This window comes from Leptonychotes weddellii, chromosome 5, assembly GCF_054177405.1.
Source record: "Leptonychotes weddellii isolate Sample4059 chromosome 5, ASM5417740v2, whole genome shotgun sequence".
NCBI lineage: Eukaryota > Metazoa > Chordata > Mammalia > Carnivora > Phocidae > Leptonychotes > Leptonychotes weddellii.
In genome coordinates this window covers 112,594,980-112,609,281 of record NC_138373.1, presented here as the reverse complement: position 1 = coordinate 112,609,281, position 14,302 = coordinate 112,594,980, and the positions used below count along the sequence as shown (strand labels likewise).

Below are 14,302 nucleotides of genomic sequence, written 5' to 3'. Positions count from 1 at the left end.
TTTTTTTTTTTTTTTTAAAGATTTTATTTATTTATTTGAGAGAGAGAGAGAATGAGAGACAGAGAGCACGAGAGGGAAGAGGGCAGAAGGGGAAGCAGACCCCCCGCTGAGCAGGGAGCCTGATGTGGGACTCGATCCCGGGACTCCAGGATCATGACCTGAGCCGAAGGCAGTCGCTTAACCAACTGAGCCACCCAGGCGCCCTAAGATTCATTTCTTAAAAGGTTATTTTACAAATGCCTTGATAAATAATTTTCACTCCCAATTGATGTGTTTAGAATAGTAATAAGTTTATTCATGAAAGCATTCTGTGTATATCAACAGAAAATTTAAACTGTCATCCACCTCTGAGGTTTTTATTTATTTCTAAGAATTACTGTTTTAAACCTGCCCTGTTTCTTCTCATTCTCCTAATGTCTTGCCTGTGACCCTTTATTTAGTGGGGTGCAGAATTGCTTAAGAAAACATCTACGAAGCTGCCTCTATAATTATTAGAAATAGAGTTGATCATATATTAATACAGAGTAAGGAAATGATGTCTATGCCACTTGATCCTTTTTAACTGTTGAAAGGGATGTATTTGGTCTTTTTTTTTTTTTTTTAAGTAGGGTCCCTCCCCAACATGGTTTTGAACTCATGAACCTGAGATCAAGAGTCACATGCTCTACCCACGGAGCCAGCCAGGCGCCCTGGTCTTTTTTTTTTTTTTTTTTTGCTGATTTCCTTTGGAACCCCTGTGTTACAGCAACAGTTATTTATAATTGCTTCCTGCTCTTACTCATTCACAGCGTGGTGCTTATTTTGTTATAACCTATAGTGTCAACCTTGTCAAGAGTACTAAAGATTTCTGGGTGCCTGACTGGCTCATTTGGAGGAGCGTGCGACTCTTGATCTCAGGGTCGTGAGTTCAAGCCCCATGTTGGGCGTAGAGCTTACTTTTAAAAAAAAAAGTACTACAGATTTCCTTTTTTTTTTTTTAAGACTTTATTTATTTGACACAGAGAGAGACAGCGAGGGAGGGAACACAAGCAGGGGGAGCGGGAGAGGGAGAAGCAGGCTCCCGGCTGAGCAGGGAGCCTGTTGCGGGGCTCATGACCTGGGCCGAAGGCAGACGCTTAACGACTGAGCCACCCAGGCGCCCCTACAGATTTCCTTTTTTCCCCTGGGATCCTAGTAGTCTGTGTTCTTGTGTAAGGGAGATATATATATATGTGTATTTTCCATTTTCTGGTATGGCTTAAAAGATAAGATTCAAAGGAAAATGCAACTCTAATGCAGAAATAAAATTTTCTGATTTATCAGGAATAACAACAGTGTTTTCCAATTGGGTATTCTCTTTTGTTTTAAATATATGTATGGGGAAGAAGGGCTATTTAGATCCAGGCTGATATCACCATCTAGGTCAATTATCCTCTGAAAGAAATGCGAATCCTCATTGAAATGGGGTAGGGGAGAATCGATGCCTGGCTAAGGAAATCGTACAGAGGTCTGCTGCTGCACTAATGAGTTGCACCAGGAATTCATTTCTTATTCCTCAGTGAAATTATGAATCACAAAATATTTAAATTCCAATCGTAGGAGTCAGAGAATATGGTAGGTGATGATAACGCCCTGAGCTCGGCAGGCTCCACTCCTTTCCTTTCGGAGGCTGGGAGGTGTTTTGTCTTTCTGGTTTCTCTCCCTTACTTGTCACGTGCTAATGTCATTTGCCTCCCAGGGGGCCAGTCCTTCTTCAGCAGGAAGGATTCCATCCGAACCATCTATACGTCCCTGCACAACGAGCTGAAGAAGGTGGTGACTGGCCGCGGCGCCCTGGGCGGGACCGCCCCGCACGTGGAGGAACTGCTTTCCCACCTGTCAGAGCAGCTCTGCTTCTTCGTTCAGGCCCGCATGGAGATCGCAGACTTCTACGAGAAGATGTACGCCCTCAGCCCGCAGAAGTTCATCAACGCTGAGGAGCTCGTTGGCCTTTTGGACACCATCCTCAAGAAATACAGCTCCAGGTGAGTGTAGGTGAGGAGGGCGGGAGGGACACACACTGCAGCCTCTCACTCCCACGCACACGGGCTCCCTCCCGCACGCTTATGAAGAAAATCTAGGATGACGTGCCTGCGAAGGGGAGAAATCGTCACTCTACATTTTGTACGTATTAATTAAGCAGCAGGTACACATGAGGTACCTTCTCGGGGCCTCATTAACACCACGCTGGGTGGACACTTCTCCAAGCAACAGCCAGAGACCAATGAAGTATCCTTAAACGATGTATTATAACTGATTTTGCTGCTTCTGAAAGAGTTCACACAAGGGGAGAATTGTATGTAAAAAAAAAAATATATATATATATATATATATTTTTACAAACCATTATTCAAATAAACGTCCCTTTCAAAGTAATCACCTTGGTGAGTTACCCACTTAGTCCTCAGATGTAACCATTACTTATCATGTGTTGGAAACTTCTTCATAATCACTTTCGGGGCCTGTGGCATAGTTCTGCGTTTGTTTTAAACTTTCTTTTTTTTTTTTTTTTTTTTAAAGATTTTATTTATTCATAAGAGACAGAGAGAGAGAGGCAGAGGGAGAAGCAGGCTCCCCGCCGAGCAGGGAGCCCGATGCGGGACTCGATCCCAGGACTCCGGGATCGTGACCTGGGCCGAAGGCAGACGCTTAACCATCTGAGCCACCCAGGCACCCTGTTTTAAACTTTCTTAGTGGAGACAGGCATCTGTGCTTTTGAGGAGGGCATACTTAAATTTTTTTAATAGTCAAAAGGCTATTTGTAGCCAATTTAATTAAAAAAAAAAAAGATGTTGATCAGCTGGAAAACTTGTATTTGAAGGAAATTGCTCCTTTTACTTGGAAAAAAAATGAGCCTGGCTATAATGTATTGCTCGCTTCCTGAGCCAAAAAACAATATGAAAGGAATTTGAGAAGCATTGCGTGTTATTGTTCAGCTTTAGAAAGGAATGAAGTATTGATACATGCTACAACATGCATGAACCTTGAATAATTATGCTGTGTGAAAGAAACCAGTCACAAAAGATCACATATAGTTATCATTCCAGTTATAGGAAATGTCCAGAATAGGCAAAGTCATAAACACAGAACATAGATTACAAATTACAGACACAGAAAATGATTGTCAGGGTCTAGGGGGGAAGGTGAGAATGGGGAGTGACTGCTAATGGATACGGGGTTCCTTTTTGGGGGGTCATGAGACTGTTCTAAAATTAGATCGTGGTGATGGTTGCACAACTCTGACTATACTAAAACCATTGCATTCTATACCTTAAAAAAGTATACTTTATGTATATGATTTAAGTAGTAAAGCTATTATTAAAAAAAAGAAATAAAGCTGTGCAATGAACACACAAACATCCTTCCCCTGGACTCATATTATTAAAATGTTGTCATGTTTGCTTTATCTCTCTCTGTATACAATTTTATCCCCCCCTCCTTGCATTGTTTGGACATCAGATGCAAACATCATGACAGTCTACCCTCAAATACTCAGATTGTATCTTCTAAGAACTATACAAAACTGTAGCATAGTTTTCTCACTCAGGAAATTTAGCACTGATTTTTTTCTATCATCAGCAGTAAGTAGTCCGTATTCAGATTTCCCCAGTTGTCTCCAAAATGTCCTCTGTGTTATTTTTTATTGTCATGTATTTTCTGTTTTTATGATATATTCTAAATTTTTGTTTTGTCTATTTTAGTAGGTAATACATTAATATGGCTCAAAATTTATAAAGTATGAAAGAATACATAGTGAAAAGTGCCCGTTCTTTATCTACTTAATTCCTTTCCTAAGAGGCAATGAATGTTGTTAGCAAGTTCTTCCTATCATTCTTGAGAGATAGTCTGTACATACACATTTTAAACAAATTTTACATGTTAACAAATTTTCTGTTTGGAACTATTTTATTTCTTCCTCATTTTTTTAAATAAAATAATTTTTTGAAATCCCAAAGCAAAAATACAGTTGGAGATACGACTCTCAAAGGGAAGAGATCTCATGTGGTGATTCCCAAGCGCTAACGTGAAAGTGGTTTGCTGAACCATTTGGGAAGCTTAAAAGAAAGAACCATACTTGCCCCCTGCCCCTGTCCTGCCCTGCCCTTCTTCCCCGAGAGGGTAAGATTTAGTGATTCTCAATTGGGTGCCCAGAAACCTGTATGTTTTAAAAGTTCCCTGTGATATTGAAAATAGTCTCCGTGAAAAAATTGTTTGGATAAATAAGAGAAAGGTGCCAACACTGGGAAAGACTAGGTATTGAACCTTAAACGGTGTGTGTATGCATGTGCGTGTGTATGTCTCGTAGGAATGATTATTACTATTTAACTATTTTCATTTTTATTTGATTAGATTTGTGATCTATCCTTTTTGCACCTTCTTTGAAACATCCCACTTCCCAGACCTTTGAGGATTTCTTTCATTTCCTGCAAAAGCCCAGCTTTCATTCTTGAAGCTTTTAGGGTACTTGGCTGTACCAGGTACTGAGTGGACACTGATGGAATCTGATGGAGCCAGGGGGGCAGTATCACCCAAGGTCAAGGTGTTTTCATCTGTCTCTATTTTCCACCCATGCTGCCTTTATCTAATTAATAGGGAATTACTGATTATAGATACATCCAACCCTAAAAATTATCTTAATTAGAAACTTTGGGTTAATTTGAACATAAATTCCTTAGTTAACAAATTCTGAAAAGTTGAAATTCTGTATAATGTGTTGATTTTGGGGGGAAAGTGGAATTATTTTAGGTATAAATTAACATACTTTGCCTTTTGCCAGGATAATATCCTTTTTTCTGTAGACCTTTCTCCTCCTCTTCTTCCTCCTCCTCCTCCTCTTCTTCCTCTTCCTCTTCTTCTCCTTCTTCCTCTTTTCCTCTTCTTCCTCTTCTTCTTCTTCCTTTTGATTTGGCATCTGTGCTATATCAAACATTTCTTTCATGGTTCCAGTGTTTAGAGAAGTAATTCATATTTTGTATTCTATTGTATTGAAAGAGTTAATCCTTTTCCCAAAGGACCCAGTTGATCTTTCAGGAAATATTTATTTGCCCCAGTATATCCGATCCATGTCAGAATGCTTCTAAAATATTGTGTGAATCTTTCATCTTTCAAACGATGAAATGCTTTTGTATTAAAAAATTAACAAGCGTGATGTATAACGTGGAGTCTAGACCTGTGGCCCTGATGTGAGATGCAGATTCTATGTGAGTTATTGTAAGGCCCAGTCTGCTTTCATGGGAAGCATGTTTTGTTTTTGTCCTTTGGAAGCCAGTTGTGTTCAGAGTAGAACAGTATTAAAGGTTTCCTCTTTTGGCAAACTGATTACATTATTAAGCAAATGTAAATTATTGCTTACAAACCACAGTCATTGTGATGCTGCATTTCAAATTGAATAATTAACATTAATCATACAAGTTTTTATTGTGTGCCCTTAGAAGGAAGAATGTGAATTTAGCTCATACAGGATCAGGATGTCTACTATTCCTTGAATACTTTTGAGGAGACGTAGAACTTGGGTTTTGTTTTGTTTTTTTCCCCAAGGAAGCATCAATGGAACATTTTTTGATTCTGTAGAATTCATTTTGAATTTACATACCTCTTTTGTACAGTGGGCATAAAAGAAGATTCTGGGGGCGCCTGGGTGGCTCAGTCGTTAAGTGTCTGCCTTCGGCTCAGGTCATGATCCCAGGGTCCTGGGATCAAGCCCTGCATCGGGCTCCCTGCTCTGCGGGAGGCCTGCTTCTCCCTCTCCCACTCGCCCTGCTTGTGTTCCCTCTCTCGCTATCTCTCTCTCTGTCAAATAAATAAATTAAAAAAAAAAATCTTTAAAAAAAAAAAAGATTCTGGTTAATTTTTCTATTTCATAGTTAAAGCTGGAAGATGGGTTATAAATGCAAAATATTTAATCTCCTAAGTCAAGAGTATAATTTTAAGAAGTAATTCTTTTAAAGAACAGAGCAAGTATTTATTTGTTCCAGACAGCTTTTAAAAATCCCTCTGTTGGGGGTGCCAGGGTGGCTCAGTCAGTTAAGCATAGGACCCTTGGTTTCAGCTCAGGTTGTGATCTCACAACCGGGTTCTAAGATTGACCCTGCCCACATCAGGCTCTGCGCTCAGCATGAGTCTGCTTACGACTCTTCCTCTCCCTCTGCCCCTCCCTGCTGTGTGGGGGCACATGCGTACGCGCTCTCTCTCTCAAATAAATAAATAAATCTTTAAAAAAAATTCCTCTCGGGCGCCTGGGTGGCTCAGTTGGTTGGGCGACTGCCTTCGGCTCAGGTCATGATCCTGGAGTCCCGGGATCGAGTCCCGCATCGGGCTCCCCGCTCGGCGGGGAGTCTGCTTCTCCCTCTGGCCTTCCTCCCTCTCATGCTCTCTGTCTCTCATTCTCTCTCTCTCAAATAAATAAATAGGGTCTTTGAAAAAAAAAAAAAAAATTCCTCTCATGGGCAATAATATACCATTAAGTGACATATCCTTTAACCATGATTTTACAGATAGATTTTAAAGAACTTTTCTGTTTTTTTTAAAGATTTTACTTTGAAGTAATCTCTACACCCAACGTGAGGCTCAAACTTACAGCTCTGAGACCAAGAGTCGCACTCTCCACCGACTGAGCCAGCCAGGCACCCCAAAGGACATTTTTAAAAATTGAGTTACAGTGAAGTTTCTGTTTGCATTTTAGGGATCACAGTTTTTTGATCTGAATGCTTCAGATGACAGGGTTCTCACGAAGGGCTTAAATTTCTGGCCCCATTCTTTTTTTTTTTTTTTTTTTAAGATTTTATTTATTCATTTGAGACACAGAGATACAGAGATTTCTGTTTTTTTTTTAGGCCTTGTGCCCTTTTTCCTTCAAGAAAAGATTTGTGATGATAAGTGAAATTAACAGTTAGTTGTGTGTGTATAGTTCAACAAGGTGAATTTTCGCCCATTGAAAATTTCATAAGCAAAACCAACAATAGTGTCATTTCTATGGGACACAGTCTACTCTAGCATTCAGCTTATCTCAATCTTAACAGTGAGGGCTGAAGGCCTTCTGTGATCTTGCCCCAACCTATCTTTGCAAATTTATCTAAGGCCCATCAAATGCTTTAAATTGTACCCAAACTCTTTGTAAAAAGGAAGAAGCTTCAAAGAGAAAATTTTGAGGATTTTAAGCAGATACCAAAAAACAATCCATAATCTAATGTGTTCCCCATAAGTATTTGCCATTTCCTACTTTGGTTCATTATTTGTTTTGCCTAGAATGTCCTTAAACTCGGAGGGGAGGAAAAATACCTTTTCTTCTACCCTTCTAAATTCTCAACGGGGGGCCCTTTAACAAAAGACAAATTACCAAGAGAAAAACATACCAGTGTATTTAATGTAAGTTTTACATGTCAGGGGAGCCTTCATAAAATAAAGAAGCTGTTAAATCTGTGTTTTTATGGTAGATTTTGTTAAAAAACAAAATTCAGCTGAGTCCATTTGAAGATGTAAGAGTTGTGGGAAAATGTGCTAGGATGAAAAAGGGTCTGAGCTAAAGCTCAGGGAAGCAAAAGGCCTGTTCTTTCAGATTCCTCTCTGTGTCCCTTGTGTTTGGAGATAAGGATGCTCCCTTCCTTAGAGTAGGGGGAAAGGCACGTCTCACTTGAGGGTTTTATGACCTGCTTCAGAGGAGGATCAGGAAGTCTTTCCTGTACATATTTCTCAAATTTATTCAACTTAGGGGGCGCCTGGGCGGGTCAATTGGTTAAGTGGCTGCCTTCGGCTCAGGTTAGGGTCCCTGGGTCCTGGGATCAAGCCCCATATGGGGCTCCTGGCTCAGAGGGGAGCCTGCTTCTCCCTCTGCCTCTCCCCCTGTTCATGCTCTCTCTCTCTGTATCTCTGTGTCTCAAATGAATAAATAAAATCTTAAAAAAAAAAAAAAGAATGGGGCCAGAAATTTAAGCCCTTACCTTTACACAGCTGAACCTTAGCTGCTCTTGAAGTTGCATGGCTCAATTCAAACTCTGTCTCCCTTATGGCCTGCATAATCTTTCAACCAAAAGAAATTGCTCCTTTTCTAAAATCTTATTTTATTTTGTACTTCTCATAAGAGATGTGTTTACTTCCAACTTGTATCCATTATAAGTACCTCCTACCTTGGGAAGTCTCTATAAGGCAAACCTTTGGCTAATGCATCTTTATATCTTCAATGTATTTGTATCTAAAAACTAGTAAAAATTTTATTTATTTATTTTTTAAAAGATTTTATTTATTTGACAGAGACAGAGATAGCGAGAGCAGGAACATAAGCAGGGGGAGTGGGAGAGGGAGAAGCAGGCTTCCCACCAAGCAGGGAGCCCAATGTGGGACTCGATCCCAGGACCCTGGGATCATGACCTGAGCCGAAGGCAGACGCTTAATGACTGAGCCACCCAGGCACCCCTAAAAACTAGTAAAAATTTTAAATGAGAAGAGACGATAGTTTTTTTTATTATGGTAAAGTATACATAACGTAAAATTTACCATTTTTAAGAGTATAATTCTGTGGCATTTAGTATATTCACATTGTGCTACAGATTTGTTTTTAATTGTTTTAATCTGACTTCTAACATGAATGGGACCTGGATACTTCTTTTGGAAGGAACTCCTTGATGTGGATTTGTGAAGGAGAGAGTTCTCTCTCTCTCTCTCTCCACCCCCCTCTCTTTCTTCTGGCTTTTTTTAGAGCAGATGTTCTCTGCAAATAGTTGTCAATTTATTCTGTATTCAGACTCTTTCAAGCTTGCTGCCATAGTTGAGGTGTGTATTTTTGGATTACAACAATTTAACAGATCCCCCTATAGTGTGAGTTGTAAATGGGTATGAGGCACAGAGCAGAATGGAAATGGGGAAATGATACATCATAATGCTAATCGCAAAGTCTTGGCAGAATAACATTAACATGAATTTTTAGCTCTTTTTAAGGATGAAAAATAGCTTCGACATTCACATTCATCCTAATAAATGTTGAACATTTAAACACTTTTAGTATATGTTTATGGAAGAGCTTGCTCAGAATTCTTTCTGAAGATTTGTACAGAGAATTCATGTTCTTTCAAGGAGAATGTTGGATATAAATGATGATTTCCAATGAAGCAGAAAAATAACTTAGAGTATTGTTATTTGTGGTAGAATTTTCTTCAACCTTATACCGTTTTCCTGTTATTGAAAGTCTTACTGTGTTCCAAGTTCCTTGGCAAATTTTCTTGATACCCATCATTATAGAATCTTGTGATGCTTTGTGGTCATTAAGTGTCAAAGAGCCTAAAGGCTAAGGTGGTAGGAGCATTTCTTACAATTCACAGATTGTGAACCATGCTATAGTGAAGTTGTGTGTGTGCATGTGTATTAGACTTTCTTAATGTTTATTTCAAAGCATGTAATGTCTAAAGAGTCCAAATTAATTAATTAAGCGCATGAGCTAGAGGATTTGAAATCTAGTTTATCTTTCTGATTCTTTTTTTTAAGATTTATTTATTTATTTTAGAGAGACAGTGCGAGAGACAGCAAGTAGAGGGAGGTGTAGAGGGAGAGAATCTTCAAGCAGACTCCCTGCCGATCACGAAGTCTGATGTGAGGCTCCATGTCACGACCCTGAGAGCGTGACCTGAGCCGAAATCAAGAGGTGGACACTTAACTGACTGAGCCACCCGGGCACCCCTATCTTTCTGATTCTTTGAATGTATTATTAGACTGAGACCCTCCACCCATGTTTTAGCTTCCCTCTCTTGAAGGATATTGAAGGTAAAATGCTGGTAATAGAAAAAAAATAATGTGTGGTCATGTGAGTAACTATATCCTTATCACATGATAATGAGTTTCTATCTTATAATATCTAACCTAGTATGGGCTCTCTAATTAGTGTTTAATAATCCCTCTAATTAATGTTTAAATGGATTTTTTAACTCCAGCTATATTTGTGATGGTTTTTTTTCTTAACTTTTTCATTGATAACCAGCATTTTCCGCTTCAGCGGGGGCCAAAACAGCCATATGAGAAGATTCTGTCTTGTTGACAGTGAAACAAGTAATTTACATGGATTCAGACCTGTAAATCAAATCCTGTGGTGCCTGGGGCATAAGATATGATCAGTAAATGCTAGATCTTGCCCACATATTCAAAATAGGGTCACTTGCAGATGCTTCGGGTCTTTGGGAAGAGTATAAGGGCCTGGTATTGGCTCCTTGAGAAGGAGGGTGCACAGGCCAGGCAGACACTCAAACTCCCCGGGCATTTCTCACAAGAAGCAGCAGCCTAGGCAAGAAAGCTCTAAGTGGTCGAGACAGGGAGGACTCTCCTTAGCCATTGTTACAGAATTTCATTTCGATCACAAACAACAGAATCAATGAGGCAGAAAGTAGGATTCAAATCTTAACATAGTTGGTTGCCATGTTTCCTGAATCTCTCCTGAATCTCTAGTATGTGCCATATGTTCTAGAGATAAAGGAGCGAAGGGAATAGGCAGCTTTTACTTTTCCTCAGGGAGGAGCTCAAAGCAAAGGTGACCATATGTCCCAGTTTGTCGGACAAATTATGTGATGAAGCTACTCAAGTGGAAGACAGGTATTAAGAAACTAGAGGATACGATTGGGGTCACTTGACTTAGTCTGGAGGCAAACAGAGAAGACATCTCTAAGGAAATGACTCTGAAGGGGAGACTTGAAACATCAGAAAGAACTTGCTCTCGCTTGCCTCAGGGTCTCTGCACTTGGTCTTTTCCCCCCTCTCCCTGGAAGGGAGGCACTCCCACATCCGTTCCCCTCCTGCTACCCAATATTACTGCTACCAGCGAATTAGAAAAAATGTTTTACAAATAGCAGGTAGCAATCCATGAGTCATAGAGTTAATTTAGTGAGTAGTAATCCAATTTAAAACATAAATGTTGAAATGTTAGATTTTTGTTATTTAGCTCCCATTTTGTTTTTTAATTGCGATTAAATATGCAGAAAATTTGGGAGCTAGGATTGAATAAAGGCTTGCCTTATGGAGTTACTATGGAGTTACCATAATACTTTGTGGAGTTACTATGAACAATAAATAAGTTTACGGGTGTTACATACACATTTAAGAGATGTTTTAGTGACTTTTTTTTTTTTTTACCTCTGCCTCTTTAGGAGCACATCTTGAAAAAAAGATGCCTTGTTTGGTTGATTATGTTAGTCATACAATTCCCCAAATAAATAAAATAGGCTCGGAAAAAAGTACAGCTAATTTAATTTCTTTGTATTTGAAAAGAAGTTAGCCGCTACTCTCATTTTTTGTTTAAACGTCAGGCGGTTTCCATAGGAGGATATGATGCTCATATAATTCTGAGATGGTGAAGTTATGTCAGAACAACTTTTTATTTATTTTTAAGTGTATTATATTTTTTAAATAAATAAATAATTTATTAATTAATACTCCACACTGGGCATGGGGCCTACTATGAGGCTTGAGCTTATGACCCTGAGATCAAGAGCTGACCTGAGATCAAGAGTCGGACACTTAACTGACTGAGCCACCCAGACGCCGCAGAACAACTTTATAAATGAATCGACATGGAGCCCTTCAGTCTTTCTTTTCCCTGCCCCCAACGTAATATTATTCGTCTGGCCACAGTGTGCTGTTTTGAGGGTAGGAAATGTCCACGTGGAGTAACATTTCCACTTATTTCTATTAATTTCCCTTCCCCTCTAGATTTCACCACCCCATCCTCAGCCCTTTGGAAAGCAGTTTCCAGCTGGAAGTGGACGTCCTGAGTCATCTCCTGAAGGCCCAGGCTCAGGTCTCAGAGTGGAAGTTCCTCCCGTCTCTGGTGAACTTGCACAGTGCTCACACCAAGCTGCAGACTTGGGGCCAGATCTTTGAAAAGCAGCGGGAGACCAAGAAACATCTGTTTGGAGGGCAGTCTCAGAAGGCCGTTCAGCCCCCACACCTTTTCCTCTGGCTGATGAAACTCAAAAACATGCTTCTTGCCAAGTTTAGCTTTTACTTTCACGAGGCACTGAGCCGACAAACGACTGCTTCAGAAATGAAAACGTTGACTGCGAAAGCCAACCCAGACTTTTTTGGAAAGATTTCCAGCTTCATCAGGAAGTATGATGCTGCCAATGTGTCCTTAATCTTTGACAACCGAGGTTCTGAGAGCTTTCAGGGTCACGGCTATCACCACCCCCATTCCTACAGAGAGGCCCCTAAGGGAGTGGACCAGTATCCAGCCGTGGTGTCTCTGCCCAGCGACAGGCCCGTCATGCACTGGCCCAATGTCATCATGATCATGACAGACCGCATGTCCGAACTGAACAGCTTGGAAAAGGTGGTCCACTTCTATGATGACAAAGTTCAGAGCACCTACTTCCTAACCCGCCCGGAACCTCATTTTACCATTGTTGTCATTTTTGAATCAAAGAAATCTGAAAGAGACTCCCACTTTATTTCCTTCCTCAATGAGCTCTCACTTGCCCTTAAGAACCCCAAAGTTTTTGCGAGTCTGAAGCCTGGCTCCAAAGGCTAGCAGGTGGTTTGTGTGAAAGGTTTGCAAGACTGGAAAGTTTGTTCCTAATTGCTCTAATGATCTGCTGTGGTCTGTGATTAGAGTTTCCATCCATTCATGCTTCTTTCAGAGCTAAATTAAAGACAAATCCTCCCTAATTGTGTCACACACTTTATAAGCAATTAAGGCCAATTGAATTAAGTATCCAAAGAGTAATCTAGGAAGTGATCATGCCTACTGGGTCTCTCCATGGTACAGCAGAGTACCTGCAGTATTTTCTCCTATTTTCCTGTGTTTCATGTAGACTGAATATTTATTGGCCTTTGGTTGTTCTTTCCACCTGTTTTATATTGTTCTAAACTTTGTTTTAATGCAATTCCAAATGCCTTCTCTTTTCCCCTCCTTCCAGGACCAGTAAATGGGATAAGATATTAAATGTCCTTTTCAGAATCAAGGACTGTATGTTTTTTATCTCATAAATTAGCAAATTAACATGAAATTAGTTTTATGATTCTCATCAACAAATTGATATTTTGGATGGGTTCTTTGGGTGTAGGTGTAGGTGATCTACACACCTAACTGCATTTGTGTTTACCGTTATAAAGTATGAATTTTTCACTCTGTTTGAAAGTTAGTATGAGCCATAATGTGGGGTTTCCTCACTCTTTGGCATATTATCTACTTGGCTTTCTGTTTATCACCTTTCTGCTGAGAGGTATGTTCACGTTTGGCTCCACTCCCTGCTTATTCTTAGGCTGCAAAAGCATGTAGTCTTCATTTTTCAGCCACTTTTAGACATTTGTGTGACTTAGCCTGCTTTTATAATATCAAAATGTTGGTCTCAATACATTGTACTTGCTAAAAATCAATTGTGCATTCAAAAGGCCTCTTCATAGTTGAGTAATCAGATCAGTACTTAATTTAAGCACATCTGAACTTGGGTTTCAGGACTGCCTCCTCCAGATTATTCTTAGAAGCAGTGATCCCTCATAACACATGCTGCCTTTTCCTTCGGTAGGTGTTCATGGGGAAGTAGATGGACCCGTGAAGGCCTGATAGGCTGTGAACTTCACTTCTAGGTTATTGATTCAGAATAAAAATAAGCCACAAAGAATCATTGCATTGTTACTATTTGATAGTTCCTTCAACGCCTGGATGCTTGGTCTGGTTTCTCATGATTGCACAGAGCCAGGGTTTTCCTGGGCTGCCCCAGCAGGTGAGCTGGCCGTGGGCAGAGTCGCTCCCAGCCTGTGCCCGGAGGCCTGCCCACCTCAGGCAGGACTACGTGCTGGGAGGAACTAGTGGCCTATTTTCTATTTCTTTTCTTTCTTTCTTTCTTTATTAAAACAAAAGTCACCTATGTAAAAAGCCAGTTTGCTTTAAATAGAAAGTAGTGATTTACTTCTGCATTTTATTCACTCAGGTTCTATAAAAATCTGAACATTGAACTTATATAAAACATTGAAAACAATTAGAACTAAAAAGTCAAATCATTTTTCTTCCCTTTTGTGTTTTGCCAAGAAGCTAAAAAATATTCCTTGGTGTTCATGGATTATTTTTTTTCCTAGATAAAACCACCATTAGCCTTAATGATGTGGTCTCCCATGTACCTAAAAGAAATATGCTTCAGTGGAACATGGAAGAAGAGTGTAAATAAAGCTTATATATAATATTTTTTTTTTAAGATTTTATTTATTTGAGAGAGCGAGAGAATGAGAGACAGAGAGCAGGAGAGGGAGGAGGGTCAGAGGGAGAAGCAGACTCCCTGCTGAGCAGGGAGCCTGATGCGGGACTCGATCCCGGGAC

General features: G+C 40.0%; 1 protein-coding gene across 1 annotated transcript; it reads left to right on the top strand.

The window, feature by feature from the left end:
• The first annotated feature begins 208 nt into the window (after window positions 1–208).
• KICS2 (KICSTOR subunit 2) lies at window positions 209–14,086 on the top strand. The gene is made up of 2 exons (XM_081822000.1): window positions 209–2,003; window positions 11,701–14,086. The coding sequence occupies exons 1-2, from the start codon at window positions 1,591–1,593 to the stop codon at window positions 12,515–12,517; spliced, it is 1,230 nt and encodes a 409-aa protein (XP_081678126.1). The 5' UTR covers window positions 209–1,590; the 3' UTR covers window positions 12,518–14,086.
• Window positions 14,087–14,302: the final 216 nt, after the last annotated feature.